This window comes from Colobus angolensis, unplaced genomic scaffold (assembly GCF_000951035.1).
Source record: "Colobus angolensis palliatus isolate OR3802 unplaced genomic scaffold, Cang.pa_1.0 Scaffold47, whole genome shotgun sequence".
NCBI classification, from domain to species: domain Eukaryota; kingdom Metazoa; phylum Chordata; class Mammalia; order Primates; family Cercopithecidae; genus Colobus; species Colobus angolensis.
The window spans coordinates 2016095-2041242 of NW_012118154.1; the positions used below are offsets into that span (position 1 = coordinate 2016095).

Consider the following 25148-nt stretch of genomic DNA (forward strand, 5'->3'; position numbering starts at 1 on the left):
GGCGGGGAGCCCTTCGCCTCTGTCCGCCATGTGAGGCTGGGTGGGGAATTGTCAGCAAGGCTGACGGGAGGAGCCGAAAGGAGAGTGTCTTTCTGGATGCCAACTCTTGGCACAAGTGTCAGATGTTAAATTGACTTGGTTTGGAAGCCAGAAGATGCTGGCTCGGGACTTGGGGATAGCTGATGGATTTTCTGTTATTGGTGCTGACAGTGTTGGACTGTGAATCTGATGACAGGGGCTGGAGCCACACTTGCATCGTTGGTTCAGCCTAAGCTGAGGAGTAGAGCACGACCCCATGGAGGGGCAGGGCTGGGCACCAAAGGCCATCGACCCTGCATTGCATGCCAGCTCTGGGGTGGAGAAAGTTGGTCGAGGCCAGAGGGGGCTTGCAAAAAGCAGGGCCAGGAGAGTGTGAAGCAAGGCTGGGGAGACCCGGCAGACTCTGTCCGAAGAACACTGAGATCTCAGGCTGCAGTCCAGCAGACTCCAGATTGGGGCAGAGGCTGTGGCTCTAGAAATGGCCTTTGGTGGCAGTAGGCTTGGGGCTGGGGCTGTTTCACATATGCTGGGGTTGCAGTACCCTCAATGTGGCTTTGGTACTTGGCAATGTAACAGAACAGGGCTAAGGCGAGAGGATGGCCTTGGCCAGGATGATGATGACAATGATGACAATCCACAGAAGCTGCCATTCGTTAATCACTCATCCATGCCAGGTACTGTTCCAAGCGCTTTATGGGTTAACTCAGGTAATCCTCCTAACAACTCTACAGCGTAGGTGCTGTGATTATCTGCATCTTCCAGGTGAGAAAACAGGCCGAGAGTTTGAGCCGTGTGCCTGAGGCCACACAGCCAGTAAGTGGTAGGGTCAGGATTTGAACTCAGAGAGCTCCATAGTCTGCTTGGGGTTGAAGGGTGCAGGGGTTGACTTCAATGGGAGCAGATATGATCAGACCTGCAGGAGCAGCACAGCCTTCTTCTGCTGCACCCCCTACTCCCACTCTCCCTGCTTCCCGTGTTCCACTGTGCTCTGGGGACACCTCCCTTGGAGCGGGCTGGAGAACAAAGCCTTTCACATGTGCTTTCTTCTTGTCCAAGTACATCCTTTGAAGTGGCTCTCCTGCATCACCAGCATTTCTAAAACCACAGCCAAGGATGTCTTGGGCATTAGGACACCCACGACACAATGAAATGAGCTAAGAAGGCAGTTTGTTGATTTGCAGACATCTGGCCTGGGGACCTCCTCATCCTGTCTCCTCCTCATGGGAGCAGAGCGATGGGTAGAGGCAGCAAGGATGTCAGCTCAGCTGCCGGCCCTGCTGGTGCTCTCAGGAGAATAAGCCACCCTCCCAGGGCTTCCCTCGCACCTGTAGCTCAGAGCAGTTCCCTTGAGAGGCCCTCTCGTTGGAATCAAAGGAACTCTGTGGGCCAGACCAGGCTGAAAGCAGGCCTCCCTTGAGCAACCAGTTTGGAGACTCCTGCTGTGTGCTGGGCATGGCACTAGGAGCCTTCCTGCAGGGGGTTATCTGCTTTGATCCTCCCAGTAGCTCCCAATGGGAGATACTCTCGCAGCAAGATCCCTGCTTGCTGTGAGAGGCTGGGCAGGTGTGCAGAGCTGAGAGCCTTCACACACAGGCACAGAGCGGCCGGCTTTGCAGGCCCTGCTCCTGACGCCACACACAGCCCATGCTTTTACACACTGCTGCCACTCAGCGTTATGGAAGGGGGAAGAGACAGAGAAGACGAGGAGGAAGAGGAGGAAAAGAAAGGGATGGCCATTGTGGCCATGAGCCATTAGTGTGTTTCAGACCATTTTTAAATAGGAACGTGCTTACTTGGAGCACAGTGAAGACGTCAAAGGGCATAGCAGGGAAGCCTTCCTCTCACTCCATGTGTTTCCTTGCCTGGATTGTCCTGGCTTCTCATGTCTACCACAGAGACTGAATATTCAAGCAACTGTATCCTTGCCCATTCTGTAACCAACCCCGCAGCTGGGAAGGATCTGCACCCGCCCTTCTACACTGAACCCTTCACTGGACAACCTGTCTCGGAGATTGTCCCGCAATGCGACACAGAGTGCTTTCTCATGCTTTTTTTACCGTTACACAGATGTCCTATCATGTATTTAACCAGTTCCCCGCCGTTAAGCATTTCACCTACTTCCAGCCTTCACAAACAATGCGGCGGGGACTGCCCGTGTATGTACATAGACCACTTTGTATGAGTGACTCTGTAAGAAAAATATTCCTTGGAGATGCTGGGTCAAAGACTGAGTGTCTTAATCATTTTGGTAAACTTTGCCAAGTTGTCCTTGGCAAGGATTGTATTCACTTTATACCCCGATCAGTGATATATGAGGGGGAGGCAAGCCACCGTCATAACCCGTCTTTTGTGTGTGTTGAGGGGTTCAAAGCAGCATTTCAGGCAGATGCCTCAGTTTTCTGGGGCTCCTCCCTTTGGGTGCCTTGTTAGGGCTCAGAGAGTTCTTTTTTTTTTTCCTGCTCTGATGCCCAGGTTGGAGTGCCATGGTGTGATCATAGCTCACTGTAGCCTCTGCCTCCTGGGCTCAAGTGATCCTCCCACCTTGGCCTCCTGAGTAGCTGCGACGACAGGCACACATTACCGTGCCCAGCTAATTTTTTTGTGTATTTTTTGCAGAGACGGGGGTCTCACCAAGTTGCCCAGACTGGTCTTGAACTCCTGGGCTCAAGTAATCTGCCCTCCTTGGCCTCCCAAAGTGCTGGGATTACAAGCACGAACCACTGTGCCCGGCTAGTCCAGAGAGTTCGTATTTGTGATTACAGACAAGAATGTAAAGACTTAAAACTCTTCAACTTGTACTTTCAGCCTTTCTTCGTATTTACTGGCATAAATCCAGATCGCTGCAGTTTCGCACTGGAGCACGTGCCAGAAGATACACGCAGGCTCTTGATGTCTTGTGCCATTACACCTTAGCACCTTGTCCATCTCCCCTCACCATGCATTTCAAGGACAAGTTCCCTTCTCTGCTCTGGTCGGAGCAGTCGTGAGTTGTTTGGGCCAGAACTACAGGAAAAGAGCATCCAGGTTTCTCAGAAACAGCCTCTGTCCTCCTCACTCACCACATTGGAGTGGGTGCTGACAGCTGATCCTTATCCGGCCCCCCTCTGCGTGGTGGGATGGGGCTGGGAGGGTGGCATTTCCTGAGTTCCATTGTTTAAGGCTGCAACATTTGCAGCTGTGAGGAACAGCGTCATCATTTCCAGCTTTAAAGTTTAACGTGGGTATCGGCCGCACATATTCAGTGGGACTTGGCAAAACGCAAGTGCTGAGTCGTTGGGCACAGCCAGGGGCGGGTGACTCTCACTGGAGGCAGAGTAAAGGCAGTGCCGGAAGAGGGTGAAGAAGGCTTGGAAGGAGGCTGAGAAAGGAAGATGGTTGCAACTTTTGGGAAGGGTTGGAGCTGGAGGATGCGGGGCGGTGTCGGCAGATGGCTGAGGGGATTGAGGAGTGTGTTCCAAGAAGAGGCAACTGCTGAGTAGGAACCAGGTGGCGGGAAAGCAGCCCAGGGGGCCCAGCGTGCAGGGTTACTTGGGGTGCTGTGAAAGGTCAGGGGGCACAAATTGCAGAGGGCCTTGTGATATAAGAGTTATTAAGAAGTTATTTTAGGCAGATTGTAAGGTTCTGGGTGGAAATTTTCCTGTAATAAGAAACAACCCCCAAACAATCTCTTTTCTAACAGAAAAGGTGGCTTAAAGGGCCAGGTGCGGTGGCTCACGCCTGTAATCCCTGCACTTTGGAAGGCTGAGGTGGGCAAATCATGAGGTGAAGAGATCGAGACCATCCTGGCCAACATGGTGAAACCCCCATCTCTACTAAAAATATAAAAATTAGCTAGACGTGGTGGCGGGCACCTGTAGTCCCAGCTACTCAGGAGGCTGAGGCAGGAGAATGGCTTGAGCCCAGGAGGTGGGGCTTGCAGTGAGCCAAGATTGCGCCACTGCACTCCAGTCTGGGTGACAGAGCGAGACGCTGTCTCAAGAGAAAAACAAAAAAAAATTAGCTGGGCGTGATGGCGCCTGCCTGTAGGCCTAGGTACTCAAGAGGCTGAGGGAGGAGAATCACTTGCCCCAGGAGGCAGAGGTTGCAGTGAGCCAAGATGGCGCCGCTGTGCTCCAGCCTGGGTGACAGAGCAAGACTCTGTCTCAAAAAAAAAAACAAAACAAGAAACTGGGTTCCTCAGTATGGTGATTCTTTCCTTGTCACCAGGCGTACCAAGTGTCATAGCCACCTCCAGATAACACCATGTGTTTCAAACATCATGGAGACCTGCATTTGCATAGTAAAGGGCTAAGGTGGGAGGGGCCAGATGTTTCCAGGGCTCCGTAAATGACACACCTGGTCAAACCAGTCCCCTGGGCCTTATGGAAATCAGACACCGCCTCCTCCAGCATCCCAATATAAGCAGCCACTTTTCCGTTGCGCACGGGGGGGGTTTCTCTTTGTTCAAACCCCCCCTCCCTCTGCTCTGTCTCTGTATGGGGGAGCTGTTTTCTTCTTCCTTCTTTCTTACCTATTAAACTTTTCACTCCTTAAAATCACCCCACCCGGTTATCTAAACCAGCATGAGACAAGAACCCTGGTGCTCCTGCAGTCATCAGAGCCGTCTCACTTGGATGCCTGACTCAAGGTTTAGACCTTTTTCAGTGGGTGAGAGGGAGCTACTGTCGGTGTGGCAGGGAGGGGCTGGCATGGCTTGTGTGGCACTTTATAGCTGCAGGTAGGATGTTCTGGAGCAGGGACAGGATGAGAGCTAATAAAGGAGGAGTAGGTCTAAGAGACACCACAAGACACCACTAAGGGTTGGAATCCACAAGAGAGGATGTGGGGGCCTGAAGGAAGAAGTGGGAACCTCCAGGGACGAGGATGAGGCATGGATAGGGTTGGGGGTGGGGTGAGGCAGCTGACCTGTCCAATGCAGGAGGGAAGTTCTCCTCGGATCCTTCTGGGAGACAGCATTTCTCAGGGGCACCCTCAGAGATGCCTTGGCAAAGCTGCCGCAGAGGTCGACCTGTGACCTGGTTCTGGAGTTAGGGATTTCAGGTAGGGCAAGAACAGTGCCCTGGATGTCATGCCTTTAAAGCCACTGTCTGCCCAATGGAGCGAGCCTTTGGCTCCCAGACTGTCCATCCATTCTCCCTTGTCTCGCCCTTGGATATGGGTGTCACTTGAACTCAAACCTTCTGAACAGTCAGCCCCTCAGCTCTGAGCTCTGCAGATGCCTGGCGGGGGTTTTGCTGGAATTCTGACTTCACTCTAGAGCAGGGGTTCACAGCCTTGGATCTGTTGGCATTCGGGGTTGGATGATACTCGTGTTGGGATCTGTCTGTGCGTTGCAGGGTATCTAGCAGCATCCCTAGCCTCTACCCACTAGATGCCAATAGCACATCTTCCCTCCATTGTGACACACAGTCCCCAGACCTTGCCGTATGTCCTCTGGAGGGTAAAATCACCCCCGGCGGAGAACCACAGCCCCGGAGAGGCACCTGAAGATGCCAGGCAGCCATGCCCAGGCATGGCCCATATCCCGGTGGGGCTGAATCCTGGGGAGCAATGGTCTCTTCCAACCATTGCTGAGGATGGAGAAGCAAATTCTGCCTCCAGCATTGAGGTCTGGTGGATGTGAAATTGGTTAGAAGTTGATCTGACCCAGACCTGCAGGGGCCAGGGACTTCTTTGCAGGGAATGGTATCCTCTCTTCCCTCCTGAATGTTAAGGGTGGCAGGAGAGGTGAATTTGGGGATGTCTGGCTGTATTTGCCTCCTCTGAAGTGCCAAGCACGTCTTCTTTGGAACGGCCAGTGGTGTGGAGGCTGCCGGGCAGTCCCAGTGGCAGCTCTGTCTCATCCTAATTTGGCCGAAAAACAAGCTCAAATGTCCTATGATGTGGGAATGGTTAAATTATGCCACGGCCGTACAGTGGACTATAATACAACCATTGAAAATGTTTTCAAAGACTTTGATGATGGAAAATGCTCACAGTAGAATGTTAAATGGGGCAGAGCTGAGCCTGGGGGTAGGAAGCTAGGGGCTTAATTAGAGCTGGCCTTGCCGTGGGGCCGGGAGCAGCAGATGTGAGAGGTGGGGCTTGGAAACAGGAAAAGAAGGGGGAGGGTTCCTTGTAGTGCCCCCACTTTTGAGCACCATCTGAGGCTTATTTGTGGCCCCAGATAAAATGTCTAGTGTTTTTTGCTACTTAGCGAAAATGGATTTGGGGAGCTCCAAGAGTGTAGTTTGACAGAAAAAGAACATTCCAGGCGATATCCGCATCTTAATGATCTGACTCTGCCAGCAAGAGGGACTTGACCAATGTAATGTGTTTTTAAAGCCCAGTCAAATGATCTTGTCTAATTTCCTGTGATCGTACTAGAGATGGAAAGAGACCTGCTCATTCTCAGTCCTCTTCAGGATCCTGTTGGCTCCTTTGTTTCAACACAAGGCGAGAGTGAGCAGGGGGCAGCTTCGATATTTGCATTGCTATCAATTCAGATCTGGGGTAATTAGTTTTGTCGCCTGATATTTGTGCTCAAGGACATAGGCCATTTGTGGGGGTGCTCCGAAAGGAGGCCGATGAGCGAAATCTAACACCATCTGCAAATAGGTTACTAATGTGAGACACTCCACCAGCCATTATGCCTTGTGATGTGAGGTTTGTTCTCCCAGCAGCTGTTAGTGATTCTACTGATAAAGGAATCACAGGGAGAGGAGGAAGAGAGGTGGTACCCTTTCATTTTCCCCTCTTTTAGCCTCTTTTGGGTGTCTAAATTCTTTATGCATTAATCACCTGGATGTTTTCCCATTGACATTTCTTCTAAGTTTTTTTGTTTGTTTGGTCATTTAATGGTGGTGCTCACCCAGCCACTTTTCAAATAGAAAAGTATGCGTTAATATGGAATCTGTTCTCAGCTGGGCAGCTGTTCTTGCAAAATCCACTTGGATCCCGATAGATGCAGTCTATCCAAGCTAGTAGCCTTATGGTCTCCATGGAGCACCCAAGTTCATGTTTTTGCCAAGGGTTGGATGTGTAAGAGTCTGGGTTTTGTGAGCCTTGAGAATAAGAATTTTCTCTTTGACAGAATGCTGTAGTCATTCTAAGAGCTATTGGATATGCTTTGAATTGCTTATAAAGAGTCTGTGGTAAACCTATTGATACTGTACTCTGTGTGTATTTCCAAAAACATGTATTGTTTGTTTTTTGGGGGGATTAACACATATCTATTTTAGAGAATTTGAAAATTTTCCAAGTGCAGAAATAAAAATAGAATGCACCTGTAACAACTAATAACATTGAACATCTTTGTGTTCTTTTGTTCTCTACGTAATTTGTTTTATAAACATTGACTCATTCCTTCTCACATTTGTTCTTTTTTCTCATTTAATATGTTGTGAGCATTTTCTTTCACTGTGCTATGCCTTAGGGCTTATTGGCATTCTGTCCTCCCCTGAGGGAAATTTAGGCCATTTCCTTTCTTTTTTTTCTTTTTCCTTTTTGCTATTATAAACAATGCTGCCACAAACATCCTTGAAGATAAACCTTTGAGCACATTCCTAAGTGTTTCATTGGGCTCTACTGGCAGATAAGGAATTACTGGGGCAAAAGATAGATACATTTTATATGAGCCCTTTTAAGACTTTTCATACATTTTTGGGAAGTGTGTGTTCTAGCCTCATCCTTCTGAACTGGTAAAAGGGCTTTAGAATCATGGTAACCTGGGTTCATATCCCTACACTGCCACTTTCTCATTTTGTGATCCTGGCCAGATCACATAACACAGAGCCTTAGTCTTCTCGTCTGCTAAATGGGGTGGGTGGAGATGAAAGTGCCTCACCAGACTGTGATGAGGGTTCAGTAACTTTGTGGACACGACCAGTTTTGTGATTTATGTTTTGGGGTGTGTCTGGAGTAGCAAATGTTCCAGACAGTGCTTACGATCGTCGTGATTATTCAGCATCCCCTAGTTCTTTCAGTGTGTGGAGGATGTTTGAAAAACTTCCTGGGATGAAGAGCCAGTCCTTTCCCAGGTCCGTGGAAAGCCAGACACCTCAGAATCCCAGTGGTTGGGTGGTTCTGAGTCACACCATGTTTCACAGACTCTTCTGTCTGAAGGATGTTTGTTTGGCTTTGACAGGGAGGGTGTTGCCTGGGGTGGATTGGTGGGTTAAGTAGGTCTGCTGTCTGGGGCTCAGGTGTTCAGAGAGCCATCCGCCCCTGGAGACATCCCACCCCTGGAGACATCCCACAGGGTCCTCTGGAGACACTCTGACATTTGCCGCAAACAATCATGCTCGGCCTGCTGTCATATGCATAGAGTGGATATTGTAGCCTCTGTTTAGAGTGTGTGCTACAGCGCACTCAGAAGGGGACTGGTGAGTCCACTCTTCACATGGAGAAAAGTGGATGCTGTGGGGGTGTGGGGAAGCCCTTGCCTCTGCCCCCATGCATCTGCCTCCCCTGGACTCAGCCCATCCATGTTTACTGAGTATCTACTCTCTGAAAGGCACTTCGAGAGTATTTCAATCCCCAGATCCCCCATATGGATGGAGGAACCAAGACTCAATTCAGCTAAATTGAAACTCACACCTAGAGACGCCAGAGCCTCTGTTAGCCCATTTGCATTGCTGTAAGGGAATACCTGAGGCTGCGTAATTTATAAAGAAAAGAGGTTTATTTGGCTCATGGTTCTGCAAGTTGTAGGAGTGTGGCCCCAGCATCTGCTTCCGGTGAGACCTCAGGAAGCTTCCAGTCATGGTAGAAGGTGAAGGGGGAGCCAGCATATCTCATAGTGAGAGATGGAGAAAGAGATGGGGAGGAGGTGCCACACTCCTATAAACAACCAGCTGTCCGTGAACTGAGGGCAAGAATTCCCTTATTCATTACCAAAAGGATGGAGCTAAGCCATCCATAAGGTATCTGCCCCTATGATCTAATGCTTCGTACCAGGCCCCACCGCCAACATTAGGAGTCACATTTCTTGTTTTTTTTTTTTTTTTTGAGATGGAGTCTTGCTCTGTCACCCGGGCTGGAGTGCAGTGGCCGGATCTCAGCTCACTGCAAGCTCTGCCTCCTGGGTTTACGCCATTCTCCTGCCTCAGCCTCTGGAGTAGCTGGGACTACAGGCGTCCGCCACCTCGCCCGGCTAGTTTTTTGTATTTTTAGTAGAGACGGGGTTTCACCGTGTTAGCCAGGATGGTCTCGATCTCCTGACCTCGTGATCTGCCCGTCTCGGCCTCCCAAAGTGCTGGGATTACAGGCTTGAGCCACCGCGCCCGGCCTAGGGGTCACATTTCAATATGAGATTTGGAGGGGACACACATCCAAACTCTGTGAGATCCCTTAGTCATTAAACTGCCCCTTTTACAGATGATAACGCCAAGGCTCAGCGATGCCCAGTTGCTCGTTGGCAGTCCACGGATGGGATTCAAAGCCCACAGTTCCTGGTGACAAGCTTTGGGTTGGTTCCACTCCCGGCATCGGCCTCTCCGAACCACAAGGCCCCGTTCTCAGTTACAGCATCACTGGACACGTTTTCAGCCAACCTGACATATGCCTGAAAGCGGAAGTCTGCCCCCTTTGTCCCCAGTCCTTGAAGTCATCTCTGTGGGGTCTTCTTTCCTTTTTGTACCTTTTCCTTTTTGTACCTTGAATATTCAGATCTGCCTCTGGAGTGAAGGGAGCTGCTCTGGAGGCAAGAGACTGGCAGAGCTAACCTCCACACTGGTTTGCAGATTTCATTGGAAACCCAGTGCATCCATGTGTTTGCCTCTCGGGAGTTGAGCTGTGTTGATGTGGCAAGGCCCTGGACTCGGAGTCCAGAAGGCTGGCTCCTTTTCCCACTCACCTGGCACGCTGGGCATCCTGGGCTCTTCACTGCCTACCTCCCAGCTTCCGTTTCCCCTTCTGTGATCCCTGAAATCTCTGTCATTCTGTGTAATCCTGGCGATCCTGAGAAAAGTGCTAGAGGAGGAATGACGATGGAGGAGATGATGCCCAGAGGGGCTGGTTTGCTACAGGGGTCCCACCTGGGGCCTTGCTCCTTACCTCTTACCTGGAGGAATGTTCACTCCTTGACCAACCAAGCCTCCTGCATGTGGATCCCGGCCAGCCCCAAGCCCTGCCCTTGCTAAGTCATGACCTTGCTGCAGGCTGAGTGCCCACCCGTACCTCAGCCCAGCCCAGCACTAGCCCTGCGTTCAGACCAAGCCAGGTTCAGGCTGTAGATGCAGGATCAGGATGAGGATACGTTTCCTTTCTGCCCTCAGACACAGGCTGAGCCAGGTCTATCTTTCACCCCTCACCTGTCTGAAACAAGCCCAAATCTATCTTCTCACTTTCTTTTTCTGCCTTGCATTCTTGGATCCTTTTTTCCTCTTCTTTCTCTCACTGAAGCGCCCTTTCTCTCTCTCACTGAAGCGCCCTTTCTCTCTCTCACTGAAGCATAGGGTAGGGTGGGGGGAGCAGGGAAGTTGGCAGAGAGATAAGATTCATCAATATTTAATTTTTATGGAAATCATGTCCTAGAAATCCCCAAGGGGCTGAAAATTGTTCTGTGTTTTCAGAATCCAATGATGTTGCTGAAGCGGTGATGTTGTAAATAAAACCACATTACTGTCTGCAGCTCTCCCGTCGCTCTGCAAACACCCGGAAACTTGACAGTTTAATCCACTCAAGGAAGCAAAAAGGTTCAGGTCACTGCTGGGGGCAGCCCATTCTCCAGCCCTGGGATATAAGATTGTGAGGCATCAACGTCAGCGGTGCTGTTACTGCTGGGGAGGGAGACAGAGCCAACGTGCCTTGAGTAGATTTACCATATGCTGGTGAAACTTTTTTTCCTCGGAACAGGAATCCCAGGACAGCAGAGCCCGCTCTGGGCTTTCTGATGTGGGGAAGATTTGCTTAGAGACAGCGGGCTTTCTTCTCCCTCATGCCTGCGGTGCAGTTAACCCAATGACCAGCAGAAAAATCAGACCCAAGTTAGTTTCCAGCAGCTTCTGGTGTGGTTGGGATTTGAAAGGGACATTCATTTCTTTCTTCATTCATTCATTCATTCATTCATTACTTCTTCATCCATCAAACATTTATTGAGCGTCTGCCACGTGCAAGGGCACTTTTCCAGATTCTGAGAATATAACAAAGCACGCAAAAAACACAACAACCCTGCTTATGTTCTTGTGGAAAGAGGCAAACAACCAGCCAGGTAAATAAGTAAATTATATAGTATGTTATATGGTGATCCATGTCGTGGAGGAAGAGGAAGTAGGAATCATAGGTGTTTACTCATGAGAAATGCAAACATTTATGGACTGAAAGGCTTGCACAAGAATGTTCGGAGGAGCATTATTCACAATAGCTAAAAACTGGGAACAGCCCAGATGTCAATCCACAAGTGGATGAATCAACAAACCAGTGCATCCTTGGATGGAATACTACACAGCAATGAAAAAGGAATGATCCACAGACGCAGATAACAACATGGATGGATTTGACAAATATTTTTCTGAATGCAAGAAGCCAGGTACACGAAAACATGTGCTGGGTGATTCTATTTATATGACGTTTTAGTATAGATAAAATGAATCTGTGGCGATAGAAATCTGAAAAGCGGTTGTTCTGGGGAGGGCAGGATGACAGTGAATGGGGAGAGGGGCCTCTGGTGTCACGGATATGCTGCCCGTCTTGGTTGAATGGTACACCTGGGATCAGAGCATGTCATCAGATAGGTTATTACACAAAACTGGAAAGCATGGTGAGGGAATAGGATGTGTTGCTGATGGTGGGAGGAGTTTGCAGCTTGAAAAGGGGGTGGCCGGGGAAGGCCCCATGGAGAAAGCGACTTGAAGAAAGTGCAGGAGAGAGCTATGAGGGTATCCGGGTAAAGGGCATTCCTGGCAGGGGGAACAGCAAGTGCAAAGGCCCTGAGGTGGGATCATGAGTGGAGAAGTCAGGGAACAGCAGAGAAGCTACTGCATTGGTCAGCTTGGCTGCCGTGACAGAGTGCCACAGACTGGGCAGTGTAAACAACAGACATTTATTTTCTCAGTCTGGAAGCTGAAAGTCTGAGAGCAAGGTCTCAGCAGGGTTGGTTTCTTCCGAGGCCTTTCTCCTTGGCTTGCAGATGGCAGCCTTCTTACTGTGTCCTTGTGTGCTTGTCCCTTGGTCTGTGTGTTGGCCATGTCCTAACCTCCTCTTCTCGTAAGGACCTTTGTCATATTGGATGAGAGCCTACCCTGATGGCCTCATTCGAACTTAATTATCTCTGTAATCCCAGCACTTTGGGAGGCCAAGGCGGGCGAATCACCTGAGGCCAGGAGTTCAAGACCAGACTCGCCAACATGGTGAAACCCCATCTCTACTAAAAATACAAAAATTAGCCAGGCGTGGTGGAGCGTGCCTGTAGTCCTAGTTACTTGGGAAGCTGAGGCAGGAGAATCAGTCGCTTGAGCTGGGGAGGCAGAAGTTGCCGTGAGCTGAGATCATGCCACAGCACTCCAGCCTGAGCGACAGAGTGAGATTCTGTCTCAAAAAGAAAAAAAAAAAATGATCCTACGTCCAAATAAGGTCCCATTCCGAGACCCTGGGGTTAGGACTTCAACATATGAATTTGGGGGACACAGTTCAGCCCATAGCAGCCAGCGTGGACAGAGGTGCCTGAGACACAGACGGCCCGCCGTGTGCTGTGGACACCCCCGCTGCTTGTTTCTGCTGCCACTGTGATGAAGGTGCTGGTGTGGAATGAGGCAGGATGAGGGTTTTGTGATAGAGGGTGGATGAAGCTGTAGAGACTGGAGGTGGCAATTCTTGAAGTTGCTTTTCACAAATTCACATCACCGGGGAAACTTGCTTCTAGAAAAGCCAGCAGTGTGGAGATTGAGGGTCAGGGCCCAGCTCTCGCTTTCCATAGAAGAGTGGTGTGGCGGCCGTGAGGATGGGTCTAGTTGGAGGTACCACTGAAGTTCGATAGTCCATCGTATACTTACTCACAGCGCAGGTGCCTCCTCGGCTTGAAGAAGGATGAGGCGAGCAGGGAGAGGCTTTCCTGGGGGCTGCTTGGCACCTAGGAGAGCATGTGGCCTGCGCTTACAAGAGCAGCCTGACGGCGGGGGGCACCCTCCAGCAGCATTTCCCCCACTCCCTCCAAAGATACCCGTCCTTCCACCAATGCCCCAGGCCCTGCGTCCTCGTCACTTGGATGGGACTCAGTCTGTTGTCTTTTATGAGTGCCAAAATCCTCAGCTTTACCTAGCCATGCTCAAAAAATGCTATTGATTTTCTTTTTCTTATTTATTTATGAGATTTTTGCTGTGGGCAAAAAATAAAAAGGTTTCTGCAGCATTTCCCTTAGCAGTGAGAAGTTTTCTCCACCCACTGCCTCCCTCCCTGGCACACACACTCACAAATTACTCTCTCATCTCTCTATGCTCCCAAAGTTCTAGCATCTCCCGACTGTAGGATGCAGAGAGGGAAGAGATGAAAAGGGGGCTAGTGCCTGGGGCGGAGTGAGGACTTTCCTATACATGTGGGAGAGGTGGGTGGATACAGTTTTGAGCAAGACACAGCTGGTGCCCAGAGGGTTAAGGAGGTCGAGAATGACCTCTTCCTCCCTGGAAGTACAGCATGGCGGGCCCAGTGCTAGGCACTTTGGACCCGTCTCATTTAGTCCTCGCCGTAAACCTACAAGGCAGATTTTATTACTTTTTTCAGTGGTGAAATTCAAAGAGATTAGGCACCTTGCTCAAGGGTGCTTACAAGTGAGCTGGAATTCACTTTCACACCTTCAGGATGCCAACTACCAGCTCTCTTCAAGGTGTGGTGCGGCCTCCCCAAAGGGGAACAAGGACCCACTTAAGAGACTGCTGGGAGCTGAGCTGGCCCACAGAGTGAGACGACTCCTCTCTCCTACCCCTGACAGGGCCCCCCCCTCCATTTTTTAAGAATCCTCCTTGGGGTGAGCATCTCGGGCGGGAACAAAGTCTGTTCTTCTCCCCTCCTTCCGTCTTTGGAAAGATGACTCTATGAGAATCTCTCCACCCTGCAGCGGGGCATCTGGCATGAGAGGTGGTTTTGGTCTCTTTCCAGGGAGGTGGCTGGCCAAGGAGGGCCGGAGGGAATCTCAGTCCTCTCTCAGGGCTCGAGGTCTGTTCATTAGTGGTGTGACACGTGGAGCCCTGGGCAGCCCTGTGCCAGCTGATCTGCCCCGCTCTGTGCCATGCAGACATCCACTCCTATGGATGCCCCTGCCCAGAGTGCGCTTTCTATCCCTGGCACTCCTGACAAATGCCTTGGAATCTCAAAAGCATGGTTCCAGCCTCTGTCCCTTGCTTTCTTCACGTCACTCACCCCTCAGTCATATTGCTGCTCATGCTGTTGACTCGTCAAGGAACCAACCAAGCAGGGCTGTGCTTAGAAGAACAAGGGCTCCTTGAGCTACTTGAAGCTCACGTCTTGTTGAGCTTTGTCTCTCCGGAACTGGGCACAGAGCATAGTGGTGGAAGGATGGTGGTCATCCTTGTGGATTCTACACAGCTGGCCGTACATCATCCACGTTCATCCCATTCCTGAGCCCTGGGAAGCATGACCCTCAAATTCACTCAATGTGCTTCTCTTCTGATCTTTCCCTGGCAGGAGTTCCCCTTGGCCATTCTCAGGGGCTGGGAATGCTACTGTGCTTACCCTACCCCCCAGTTCAACCTGCATGACGCCATGGACAGCTCACTATGTGGCCAGGACCCTGAGGCACAGAGGCTGGCAGAATACTGTGAGGTCTACCAGACACCTGTGCAAGGTGGGTTCTGCATCCCTGACTGGTAGTGGTATGTGGTCTGGGGGGTGGGGAGAGCTTCCAGGGTTGGGAGATGCCAGTCATGGCTGAGCATACAGTTATGAGGTGTGGCAGGTGTCTGTGTAAAGGTCTTGGCATCTTGATGGGTGGTGGAGATAATGGGGAGGGTCAGGTTTCCACCCTCTACAGAGGTTGAATCCTGGACTCACTTTAAAAAACACTGGACCTTTTATCTAAGTCTCACTGGGGATGACAATGGTAAGAGGATGAGCAGAGAGGGGCAGGTCCCAGAGAGAGAGCAACAGAAAGATGGTAGGATTGGGAGGTGTGGGAAGAATGGGATCCCAGGAGCTGCAGGGGCCACTGGTTCCTCCAGGACTTGGGAACCCTCCTTGGTGTGAGCATGAGGTCTGCCCCTGTTGACGTTAAGAACTGATGAAAAGAAGAGCAGGTGAAGAGGGATGTTACCACCTTTATCAAGTGCCTACTGCGACCCAGCACGGCCCTGGAGGTTTTGGGGCTTTCCCTTGGTGATTTCATGTGCTCCTTGTAGCACCCCTGGGGACGAGACACAACGAATGACTTGCCTGTCATTAGTCCAGCTCTGGTTTACTGTTGAGAGTACCTGGGTGTGTCACTTTGCTCAGCATAGCCTCAATCCCCTCCCACTTCCCCTGGTAGAATCTGGAATTATCTGTGCTAATTTAGGAGCAAGAGTTTGGCTGTGGTCATAGAGACAGAATGGGGTCCATAGGGTGTCTGATTCCCATCCCACTCCTGCACTGCCGTCTTGGAGGCCTCATCACTTGGAGGGAGGCTTCCTCTGACTAGCCACAGACCTGTGCAGCTAAGGTATAGTTGGAAGATCTCTTCCCTGCTTTGGGTCTTGGTTCTCTCATCTATTAAACGGGAGTCTTCGTTCTTCAGTCCCTCTAAGGGAGTTTAGTGGTGAATTGGTGAGTCATAATGGAAGTGAGTAACCCCGTGATGACTTTTGGACTTTCAGACACTCGTTGTACAGATAGGAGGTTCCTGCCTAACAAATCCAAAGTGTTTGTGGCTTTGTCAAGCTTCCCAGGAGCTGGGAACACATGGGCACGGCACCTCATTGAGCACGCCACTGGCTTCTACACAGGGAGCTACTACTTTGATGGAACCCTCTACAACAAAGGTAAGTCAACGCTACAGGGGACAATGGAAGGCAGCTCCCAGTGACCAGACTGTCACCTTGCCACCCAGGCTTCTCAGGGCCCTAGAGCAGTGCATCTCAGACTTGAGTGTACATAATAAGAACCACCTGTAGGTGGAGCCACTGTGTGCCATACTCACCCTTCAGGGACTGAAGACCAGCCTGCCTGGTGGTCCCCATCCACGGCAAAGTTACACCATTGTATCCACAAACACTCACAATCTAGGCCACTGAGGCAGTTGCAGACACCACTGATATTGATTACAGACAAAGAAATGACACTGAGACTACACTACTCCCCCACCCAGAACCAAAACCTAAGCATGCTGCCCAACCCACGCTATAGGATACATCTACTAGAAAAAGTCTTTTCCTATGAAAGCTCCTCCATAAAATTGGAAGAGGTGACTGTTCCACCAGATGTGCAGATATCAATGCAGTCACACAAGAAACGTGAAAGAGCAAGGAGGCCAGGCACAGTGGCTTACACCTGTAATCCCAGAACTTTGGGAGGCTGAGGTGGGTGGATCACCTGAGGTTAGGAGTTTGAGACCAGCCTGACCAATATGGTGAAACCCATTTCTACTAAAAATACAAAAATTAGCCAGGCATGGTGGTGGGCGCCTATAGTCCCAGCTACTCAGGAGGCTGAGGCAGGAGAATTGCTTGAACCCGAGAGGCGGAGGTTGCAGTGAGCCAAGAGCACGCCGCTGCACTCCAGCCTGGGCAACAGAGCAACACTCTGTCTAAAAAAAAAAAAAAAAAGCAAGGACAGAACATGACATAATTCTCTAGTAACAGACCTAAGAGAAAATGAAATGTATGAAATACCTGAAAAGTAATTTAAAATAATGATTTTAAGGAAACTCAGCATGATACAAGAGAATACAAATAGACAATTCAATGAAATTAGGAAAACGTTTTATGATCTGAATGAGAAATTCAATAGAAATAGATATCATAAAAACAACCAAACGAATCTGTTAGCTGAATAATTAAAATGAATTTTTAATGAATGAAATTAATGATCTAGTCTATTACCAAAGCTCTCAACTGTGTTTTAAATTTTATACCAAAACCTATGGGATACAGCAAAAGAAGTTCTAAGACGGAAGTTTATAGCAATAAATGCCTACGTCAAAATAGTAGAAAAATTTTAAGTAAGCAACCTAATGACATACCTCAAGGAACTAGAAAAGCGAGAACAAACCAAACCCAAAAGTACTGCAGGGAAAGAAATGATGAAGATCAGAGCAGAAATAAATGATCAAATTCACCATCCCTTTATGGCAAAAACAATCAACAAATTAGATATAGAGGGAATGTGCCTCAACACAATGAAGGCCAATATGTGAAAAACCCACAGCTAGTATCATACCAAATGAAGAAAGGGTTGAAAACCTTTGCTCTAAGAACTGAAACAAGACCAGGAGGCCCACTTTCACGATGTCTGTTCAGCCTAGTAATGGAAGGTCTTATGCAGCAATTAGGCAGGAAAAAGAAACAAAGCGCATCCAAACTGGGAAGGAAGAAGTCAACTTGTCCCCTGTTTGCAGATGGCCTGATCTTACATATAGAAATGCCTAAAGGTTTCACCAAGAAACCCTTAGAACCGATAAATGAATTCAGTAAAGTTACAGGATACAAAATCAACGTGCAAAAATCAGTAGCATTTCCATATACCAATCGTGAACTACTGAAAAAGAAATCAAGAAAGCAGTGCCATTTAAATAGCTATGAAAAAATACCTGTGAATAAATTTAATAAAAGAGATGAAAGACCTCTGCAAAGAAAACTGTACAACACTTAAGAAATTGAAGAGGACACACAAAAAATGGAAAGACATCCCATATTTTATGGATTGGAAGAATTAATATTGGGAAAATGACCATACTAGCAAAAGCAATCAACAGATCCAATACAATCCCTATCAAAATACCAATGGCATTCTTCACGGAAACAGAAAGAAACAATTCTAAAATTTGTATGGAACCACAAAAGACCCTAAATAGCCAAGGCAATTCTGAGCAAAAAGAACAAAGCTGGAGGCATCACACTGCTGACTAGAAAATATGTTACAAAGCTTTAGTGACAAAAAACAGCATGGTACTGCTATAAAAACAGACGCATAGACCCATGGAACAAAATAGAGAACCCAGAAATAAATCCATGCATTTACAGCCAACTCATTTTTGACAAAGAAGCCAAGAACATACATTTGGAAAAGGACAGTCTCTTCAATAAATGGTGTTGAGAAGACTGGATAACCATATGCAGAAGACTGAGGCTATACAAATGGTGTTGGGAAGACTGGATAACCATATGCAGAAGACTGAAGCTATACTCCTATCTCTCTCCTTATGCAAAAATCAACTCAAAATGAAGACTTGCTTAAATATAAGACCCAAGTCTATTAAACTACTAGAAGAAAACAGGGAATATTTCAGGACATTGGTCTGGGCAAAGGCGTTTTTGCTTTTGAGATAGGACCTCAAAAGCACAGACAACAAAAGCAAAATTAGACACATGGGATTATGTCAAATGGAAAAACTTCTGCACAACAAAGGAAACAATCAACAGAGTGAAGAGACAGCCTGCAGGATGGGAGAAAATACTGGCAAACTATTCATCCAACAAGGGATTAATAACCAGAATATATAAGGAACTCAATAACAAAAAAACCAAAAGAATCTGATTTAAAAATTGACAGATGATATGACATTTATCAAAAGAAGACACACAAATGGTCAACAGTATCTGAAAAAATGCTCAGTGTCACTAATTACCAGGGAAATGCAAATCCAAACCACAATGAGAATCCATCTCACCCCAGTTAGAATGGCTACTATCAGAAAGACAGAAAACAACAAGTGCTGGTGAGGATGTGGAGAAAAGAGAAATCTTATACACAGTTGACGGGAATGTAGACTAGTACAGCTGTTACGGAAAACAGTATGGAGGCTCCTCAAAAAAAAGAAAAATAGAATTGCCATATATATGATCCAGCAATCCCACTGCTGGGTATGTATTCAAGGGAAAGGAAATCAGTATGTTGAAGAGGTATCTGTACTCTCATACTTATTGCAGCACCATACACAATAGCCATGGTATGGAATCAACCTTAGTATCCATCAATAGGTGAATTTTTGAAATGTGGTACATATACACAATGGCTAGTTAGCCATGAATTAGGCCGGGCGCGGTGGCTCAAGCCTGTAATCCCAGCACTTTGGGAGGCCGAGACGGGTGGATCACGAGGTCAGGAGATCGAGACCATCCTGGCTAACATGGTGGAACCCCGTCTCTACTAAAAAATACAAAAAGCTGGCCGGGTGAGGTGGCTGGCGCCTGTAGTCCTAGCTACTCGGGAGGCTGAGGCAGGAGAATGGCATAAACCCGGGAGGCGGAGCTTGCAGTGAGCTGAGATCCGGCCACTGCACTCCAGCCTGGGCGATAGAGCAAGACTCCGTTTCAAAAAAAAAGAAAAAGAATTAAGTGCTATAATTCACGGCAACATGAATGAGCCTAAGGGACATTATGTTAAGTGAAATAAGCCAGGCACAGAAAGATAAATACCACATGCTCTCATGCATATGTCAAAGCTTAAAAAGTTGATCTCACTGACATGGAGAGTAGAATAGTGGTCACTAGAGGCTGGGAAGGGTAGGAGGGAGGGCAGGATAGGGAGAGGTTGGTTAATGGATACAAAATTACAGCTAGATATGAGGAATAAGTTCTAATGTTTTATAGCACTGTAGGGTGACTACGGTTGACAATAATTGATTGTGTGTTTTCAGGTAGCCAGAAGAGAGGATTTTGAATGTTTCCAGCTCAAAGAAATGATAAATGTTTGAGGTGATGGATGTCCTAATTACTTTGATTTGATTATTAAACATTTTATACATGCATTGAAATATCACATTGCACCCCATAAAGAAGGCGTACATTTATCATGTGTCTGTTTAAAATAATAATAAAAATATTTATTTTTATTTTATTTTACTTTAAGTTCTGGGATACACGTGCAGAACGTGCAGGTTTGTTACATAGGTATACATGAGCCATGGTGGTTTGCTGCACCTATCAACCCATCATCTGGGTTTTAAGCCCCGCATGCATTAGGCATTTGTCCTAATGCTCTCCCTCCCCTTGTCCCTTACCCCCGACAGGCCCCGGTGTGTGATGTTCCCCGCCCTGTGTCCATGTGTTCTCATTGTTCAATTCCCACTTGTGAGTGGGAACATGTGGTGTTTGGTTTTCTGTTCCTGTGTTAGTTTGCTGAGAATGATGGCTCCCAGCTTCATCCATGTCCTTGCAAAGGACGTGAACTCATTCTTTTTTAATAAAAATATTTTTAAGTAAAAAAAAAAAGAATCACCTGGAGGGCTTTTTTAAACTTAAGTTCCTGGCCCACACCCTTGACAGTCTGATTCAGGTGGTCTGAGGTGGGGCCTAGGAGTTTTTATTTCTAACAAGCTCCCAGGTGATCCTGATGAAGGCAGTCCTAGGACTCCATTTAGAGTGGAGCTTCGTGAGATTGTGCCTATTCTGGATTCAAAGGGAAAGACTAGCAGCTTGAATATTCTCTCTATAAACATTTCTTGAATTTTCCTGAATTTTTAGAACCCTCAATAATTAGGGGTGAAATTGATTTAATCTGCTCATTCCTTTTTTGAGGCAAGAAATAGTTCATCAAAATGTAATAAAAAAGTCCAAAAATCTTTTAAGAGTTTTGATTTGTAATCTTTTCCTTGTAGAAATAAGAGAAATTAAGTTAAATGACTGAAGTCTGTGTTTTGTTTAAGGATGAAAAACCTCAGACAAGTCCATTGGCATAAAATTTGGCAAAATCTATTAAAATGTGCTTCTCTGTTGTCAAGCACTGCAACATTTTCTCCAGATTTCTTACTTGCTTGCTTTCTTCCTTTTTTTTTTTTTTTTTTTTTTAAGATAGAGTCTCACTCTTACTCTGTCTGTCGCCCAGGATAGAGTGCAGTGGCACGATCTCAACTCACTGCAACCTCCACCTCTCGGGTTCAAGTGGTTCTCCTATCTCAGCCTCCTGAGTAGCTAGAACTGCAGGCACCCACAACCGCACCCAGCTAATTTTTGTATTTTAGTAGAGACAGGGGGTTTCACCATGTTGGCCAGGCTAGTCTCAAATTCCTGACCTCAAGTGATCTGCCTGCCTTGCCCTCCTAAAGTGCTGGGATTATAGGCGCGAGCCACCATGCCGGGCCCATTTTCTCTGGATTTCTTAACCAGAGTTTGGTTTAGGAAAGTTGATGCTGTCAGTAACATCCTAGAGAAACAGAAACTTCCTGAGCTTGGCATTGGGTTCTGGAATCACTCATAACCATCTTGGTTCTGAGAAAAAGCTATCGTTGTCCATATAACCCAGCCTCATCGTCCCTGGGAGCCTCAAGTGCTACCGGCGCCTTCGGGTGAGGGAGGAAGTGGTCACATGAGCACATGGCCCCGTCCACTCTGGCTTAGTCCCCTGGGACTCACCCACTGTGCCCAAGCTGCAGTTACCCACCTTGTTCGTCTCCAAGGCCCTTACCTTTTTCAAGCAGCTGGCTGTTTTGGTCTACATATGGTAAGCGGCCCAATGACTGGTATTGCCAGCTGTAGAGGTTGGGCTGACACTGCCTCAGAAATGCTTTAGAGATACCTCACACACATCTTTGAGCCTTACAGCACCATTAGATGTAGCCAGTGGCCTCAGGGCACTGACAGAGTGATAACACACCCACACACACACACACACACACACGCACAATTCACAGAGCATCACCGATGCCGAACCGCCAAATCTATTGTGGTAGGTCGAATGTGGTCTGAGCTGCAAGGCAGAATAGCTGTTGTTGGAAGAGGCCGAGGCAGTATGGAAGGCACCCTGGGTCTCAGGGTTGTTAAAGACTAGATCTCAAGTTTATTCATTCCTTTCATAGCATTTTCCTTTCATAGCATTTTCCAGCTGTTTGACAGAATGAATCAAAGCGAGGCCTTTTGGTGTTTATGGCGGAGATGAGTTTGAAGCTTGTTGAGTTTCAATGGGTAAACCCGGACTTCCAGATTCAAAAGAGACTTGCATTTTCCAGGCATCAAAGCATCCCTCAGTGCTCACTGCAGATACAAATGCATTCCAGCCATTCCTGCAGAGGGGCAGGTGGTAGGACTCATTTTGTTTCCAAGAGCCCAAGATAAGCACATGAGCACTTATGGAACATGTCTCAGAGCTGGGTGCGTGGGCTATGTGGGATGTGGCCAGGAGACTAGTTTCAGGAGACCTCTTCCCAGGAAGCCTTCTAGGACGTCCCACTATTTGGAACCCCTGCCCTTTGTTTCCACAAGCCCCTATAGCCTGCACTTAGGCTATTTCCTCTACTAGAACATAAGCTTAAAGACAAGGTCTGAGTCTTAATCCTCTGTCCCCAAAATAAAGTCTAACACAGCGAACACACAATAACCTTCATTGATAAATGTGTGACTCTGGATGAATGGGTGGAGTCTGGCCTTCTCTGCCAGTAGTCATTCAGGTTCTGAGTGCCCAGTACTATAGTAAGGGACCAAGGAAAGAGAGGGTCCCAGATAGGCTGATCATTGGGAACAAGTCTCCATTCATAGAAACTGGGCCCTGGGTCCTCAGGGCCAGGCTCAAGCACTGTGGATGAGGCTTTGACCAGACCTGCTCTGGGGCAAGGCTGGGCCCTGTCATAGGACCACAGCATCAGGTCAGAGGGTGGATCTACACCTGCTCACAGCCATTGAACCTGTAAGTCAGGATCCTGCCCCGACTGTGGGGAGGTGAGAGGAAGCTGGGGGCCTCACAGGGACACACAGTGGCATGTGGAGAGAGCCCTGGTGCTGTTTTCATGGTGCCGTGTGATCTTGGGCAAGTCCTCTGCTCACTCTGCGCCTCAGTCTGTTCATTCAGCTATGTTTGCAGCTATGGTTAAATCAAAGGTTGTTTGTGATGCTTGCGTAAAATTATCTTTATGAAGACGCCCAAAATATATGCGTGCATCTGCAATGACAGGTCCTCTGCCCCCTGACTCCTGGAGGTCTTCAGGGGATACCTCATCTTATTTCTGTTGCAGATGCCATCTTTCCCCACTGTTAGACAACTCCTGTTGTCCCTTCCCCTTGGAAAGGGTCACTCCTGTGGAAGCTGTTCCTGTCACCATCCATAGGTCCTCTCAGTGCCCTCCGTGCCTTCCACGGGCCCTCTCTTATGCCCCGATGCTGGCTTTCCCCAACCTGTCTGCTGCTGTGGTAGGGGGCCCCATGGGCACTATCCTCCACAGAGACTCTCTCATGTTTCCCTGCAGGGTTCAAGGGCGAAAAGGACCACTGGCGGAGCCGACGCACCATCTGTGTCAAAACCCACGAGAGTGGCAGGAGGGAGATTGAGATGTTTGATTCAGCCATCCTGCTGATCCGGAACCCATACAGGTCCCTGGTGGCAGAATTCAACAGGAAATGTGCCGGGCACCTGGGGTATGCAGCTGACCGCAACTGGAAGAGCAAAGGTAATCAGGGACCTTGCGGTGGGGGTGGGAGGCTTGTCAGTACATGCAGGATGCCCATCAGGATGCAGGATCAGTATACACAGGTAGGCATTGCAGGATCCAGGATCAGTATACATAGGTAGGCACTGCAGGATGCAGGATCAGTATACACAGGTAGGCACTCAAACCCCATCCTGCTAGGGACTTAGTGCTGCTCTGCCTGGGCTTGAGCTCACCTCCTCCCCTTGCCCCCCATGCCTGCTGAGGTCCATATGTCGAGGCATTTTACTTAGATGCCAGCTTGATTACCAAGAATCTTCTCTGTCTCCATGAGTGCATAGTAGGGTGATATGCACCCCTTTGCATGTCTGCTTCTGCTCAGGAGCTCATGCAGGGCTGCAAGAAGAGCACGTGGGCTGCACATGGACCTGCTTTGCACCCTTGTCTGTCTTTGGCACCAGGTTTCTCCTTTATAAAGACCTGTGCCTCATGGGGCATTCAAGGAGCAGTGGAGTTCATGCAGGGCTGGGAGAAGAGCACATGGGCTGCATATGACCCTGCTTTGCACCTTCCTCTGTGTTCAGCACCAGGTTCCTCCTTTATAGAATGAGACCTGCACCTCGTGGGGCATTCAGGGAGCAGTGAGATGATGTGCCTGCCTGGTCTCTGGTCAGAGCTCAGCATGTTAATTCCCTCCTAAGCTGCCTCTCACTGACTCTTCACAGTGTCTGGTCGGGGAATCACATCAGCCCTACATTCCAGATGAGTCCAGAGAACATGGCTGTGGGACTTGGTCGTGGCGGTGGGCAGCAGAGCTGGGACTCACACCCAATGTCTTAGCTCTGGCTGCCGTAACAAAACACCACAAAACTGGTGGATGGGGTAAGGGGGTGGTGCTTAAGCAACAGACATTTATTTCTCATAGTCTTAGAGGCTGGGAAGTCCAAGATCCAAGTGCTGTCTAATTCCATTCCCAGGAAGGGCCTGTCTCCAGGCTTGGAGATGGCTGCTCACTGTGTCCTCACATGTCCCCAAAAGCTCTCTGGTGTCTCTTCTGATAAAGGCACTAATTCCATCACAAGGGCCCCACCCTCATGACCACATCTGACTCTAATCGCCTCCCAAAGCCCCCATCCCTAATACCATGATATGGTGAGTTAGGACTCCATGAATTTGGGGGGCATACAAGCCTTTTGTGCCCCAACATCCAGAGTGTCTGATTCTGGGTCAGATTGGCCTGTTCCCCACTGCAGCTTTATTCATGGAATCAGTCCTCTGACTCACACTTGCTGAAGTCCTCCTGGGTGCCAGGCATGGGGCAGGGTACCAGGAGCCCAGGCTAATGGGGTCAGGGTCTCTGCCCTCAAGACACGCACAGCTGAGCCTTTGGGTGGTGACGAATAGAGTCTGGGTGGTAAGTGATGAGAAATGAAGTCGGTCAGAAACAAAGCAGTCTCCAGGCAGGGTGGGATGAGAGGGGTAGTCACAGGGGCCCGTGGCCAGGCAGGCTTGCATTCCTTTCTGCTTGTTACTGGATCAACCAGTGGGTGGCCTCTGCTGGCCTCTAGTCTTCCCCTTCCCCCATCATCCTCTACCTAGACAGCCCCTGACAGTCTGGCAGGCTGATCTCTGA

At 48.7% G+C, this 25148-nt stretch overlaps 1 protein-coding gene across 1 annotated transcript in view; it reads left to right on the forward strand.

Moving 5' to 3' along the window:
- Positions 1-25148, forward strand: part of WSCD1 (WSC domain containing 1) — a 49123-nt gene that overhangs the window by 19236 nt on the left and 4739 nt on the right. The window contains exons 7-10 of the mRNA XM_011958626.1: positions 9397-9473; positions 14656-14815; positions 15819-15983; positions 23336-23536. Coding sequence (XP_011814016.1) covers positions 9397-9473; positions 14656-14815; positions 15819-15983; positions 23336-23536 — 603 coding nt within the window. The remainder of the gene's footprint in view (positions 1-9396; positions 9474-14655; positions 14816-15818; positions 15984-23335; positions 23537-25148) is intronic.